This window comes from Fukomys damarensis, unplaced genomic scaffold (assembly GCF_012274545.1).
Source record: "Fukomys damarensis isolate Sample0158 unplaced genomic scaffold, DMR_v1.0_HiC HiC_scaffold_2, whole genome shotgun sequence".
Lineage (NCBI taxonomy): Eukaryota > Metazoa > Chordata > Mammalia > Rodentia > Bathyergidae > Fukomys > Fukomys damarensis.
The window spans coordinates 59,769,297-59,772,367 of NW_022900914.1; the positions used below are offsets into that span (position 1 = coordinate 59,769,297).

Here is a 3,071-nt window from a genome sequence, read left to right on the forward strand (position 1 = left end):
CTCTTAAGTACCTTGTACATGCTAGGTATTCAATGTAAAACTTCAAAAAAACCAAATCACCTTTTCATGGAGTTTACAAACCTAATGAGTAATTTGAGTTATTCATCAAAAAAAACCCACCAAATCTGTAATTACAAGCTGCACTTAGTGCTACGAAGGAAAACACAGAACTTTGTGAGAAATCTCTGTAGGTGAAAGCTTCACCCAGGAGGTAGCAGCTGACCTGGGGTGGAAAAGGTAAGAAGTTAGCCAGGCATCTCCATTTAGAGCCTAAAATAGGCAGCAACTAGGACTTTCATCGGTACCTGGACATGCCTCACAGATGTAAATATTTATGGAAGAAGGCAATGGACAATACTAATAGTATAAAATCAATGAAAACGGGCTCTGCTTTGTTGTTTTGGGTTTTTTGTTTTGAGACAGGGTCTCACTATGTAGTTCAAGCGTTTGTTTGTTTTTTTTTTTTTTCTTGTTTTAAACAGGATCTTGCTTTGTAGTGCAAAGTGACCTTGAACTCACTGTGCAGCCTAGGCTGGCCTCAAACTCTCAGTGATCCTCCTGCCTCAACCTCCCAAGTGCTGGGAATTCAGATGTGTACAACCAAATCTGGCTATTTCTGGTTTTTTTGAGACAGGTCTTGCTACAGTATGTACTGCAGGCTTGCCTCCAATATTCATCTAACAATTTAGTAAACTGAACTGCTATTAACTAAAAGAAAGCCAATGGAAAAAGAGTAGAATGTTTTCTTATGCCTCTTTGCTACCAGCTCCACAGTGGGCTGGCTCTTCCTTCCAAGGAGATTTAGATCAGCTGTACATACTTCTTTTTCTTGCTCTTTGTTAAGGGTAAAATATAGTGATTAAGAGGAGGGTTTTGAGTCCTGTCCCTGACACTTAACAGTGGTGAGCAAGGAACCTCTTTTACCTCAGTCTTGGAAGGAAGAGCCCACTGTGGAGTTGGTAACAAAAAGCCAACAGGATTTAATGAGCTAACCATGCAATCTCCTTCTTTTACCTCCCTATTAATAAGCTAAGCTTCTAATTATATTTCTGCCTTATTAATAAAATGATCTTCGAATTATATTCTGGCTTCCTGTATAATTTTTCTGCTAGGAGATAATGTACTGACCAGCCTACACATGCAGTTTCAATTGACAACTCTATTATTGTGAGTTAATAAAATGGTATTCTTTTTTTTAAAAAGTGAAATAACTCTAAAGCAAAAAATAGTATTATAGTTATTTTTCCATGAAGGATTAGTTTGAAAAATAAAAAAACAGCCAGTAAGAGTAACCTATCTATTGCCTCTTTTGTACTTAACCTTCCCTGGCTGCCCGCTTTGAGTGATTATGGATGTGATCCGAAAGTCTAGAGATGAGACCATCTTTGTCCTTCTTTGTTGAAGCCCTTACTTAGCACAGTTCAAGTGCTTCCTTTGTTTCCTTCTGTAAATTCCCATCTTTTTTCGCCGGAATACATTTCACCTAGAGGCATTTTCATCCTAATTTACCTAATTCTAGCAATAGGCGGCTAAAGGCTGTTACAAGGGCTGTGTCCATCTCCCCAGGGTAAAATGCAACCTACGCTAGGAGCAGGCGGTCGCCTAAGAACATCCCGAATCCCGGTGTTTCCTGTCATTCCCCCGGCGCTGGGGGCCACCGTGACACCCGCCCTTCCCCATGCCTCCCTCTCAGGGACGCCACGGAATTGCTTCCCGACTCCCCTACTCCTTATCCGCCCAAGTTTTGTTTCGCTCCTTTTCCTTGTCTTTCTGTGATGCCTTCAATGGTTAAAACTAGAACAAGAGCAGGTGGACATTTTAAAGTGAAAGCTTCGCGCAAGAACAGACCGTTTCTCCAGCACATTCAAGGGCGTGCATGGGGATTTTCCTCCCAAGAAAGATACTCGTTCAATACTCTTCAACAAAAGATTGAAATCTCTTAACCCCGATTTTCTTTTTTGTCTTCTCAGAGGCACAGAAAAGCCAGACAGGGTCAAGGCAGCCTCAGCAGCGGCCTCCTTTCTGATGGAGAAGGACAGCGCATGGCCTCCACGTCAGGGTCAGGGAAGGGTGACACGCTGGGGAGACGATGGCGTTGTCTAAATCGATAGCAGCACTCTCATTAATTTTCTTTCCAGCCGTTTTCAAGGAAGCCATTAACCAAGAAATTACAGCTGGACCGGCGCGCCTCAGCAGCTGCACCCGCCGGCGGCGAGCAGGGTGGAAAACTACGGCTGTGCGAAGACGCGCCCGCGGGCCAGCCAACATGGCCACCTCCACATGGTCGAGAGCCACTGGCTCCCGGTGACAAGGCGTCCAAAGGCGGGGCAGCCGGAAGGACCGTAGACTAGACCGAGGCAGAGCGCAAAACCTCGGCGATTCCGCTAACCACCACTGGGGGACGCGACCTCGCGGACTGAGATCTCGTCCAACGGTCGGAGGGAAGGTACCACGTCGCAGCACAGGGGAGCCGGTCCCTAACGTCCTCGGCTCCTTTCCTCCCATATGGAACACGGAAGGCGACAACGGCTCTGTGGACTCGCGTTTCCACTAACCCCTTGTTTATAAATGCTTAAGTGGCTAAATAATCGCAGGAAAGGTGTTGCCTCCCCCCGTCTTATAGAGTGGTTTAGCCCCAGCGGGTCGCTGTACCTCCCTTTTTCTCTTCGCCACCCCCACTCCCGTGGCGCATTGGCGCGCGGCGTCTGGGGGCGGGGCCGAACAGGGCGCGAGCGGGCGCTGCTCTATAAATACTGGGCCTCCGGGGTGATCGCCTCCTTCGCTGCGCGCCGCCTGCCTGGTGAGAGTGGGACGTCGTTATCAGCTTGTATATTTCGCAGTCGCTTCCTTGCTGTTGCCCTCCTGTCTTCTTAACGCCACCTTCTCAGTCCACCATCGCCAACATGAACGGCCAGCTCAACGGATTCCACGACGCGTTCATCGAGGAGGGCACATTCCTCTTCACTTCTGAGTCTGTGGGAGAAGGCCACCCAGGTGAGGTGGCGGGACCCGGGACACGGCGAGGAGCAGGAGGAGGGCAGCGCCAGCGCGGCCGGGGAGGAGGCGGGTGG

General features: G+C 48.2%; 1 protein-coding gene across 1 annotated transcript in view; it reads left to right on the plus strand.

Moving 5' to 3' along the window:
• The first annotated feature begins 2,652 nt into the window (after window positions 1-2,652).
• Mat2a (methionine adenosyltransferase 2A) overlaps window positions 2,653-3,071 on the plus strand; it is a 6,598-nt gene continuing 6,179 nt past the window's right edge. The window contains exon 1 of the mRNA XM_010625686.3: window positions 2,653-2,994. Within this exon, the coding sequence (XP_010623988.1) occupies window positions 2,904-2,994 (91 nt within the window). The 5' untranslated portion in view covers window positions 2,653-2,903. The remainder of the gene's footprint in view (window positions 2,995-3,071) is intronic.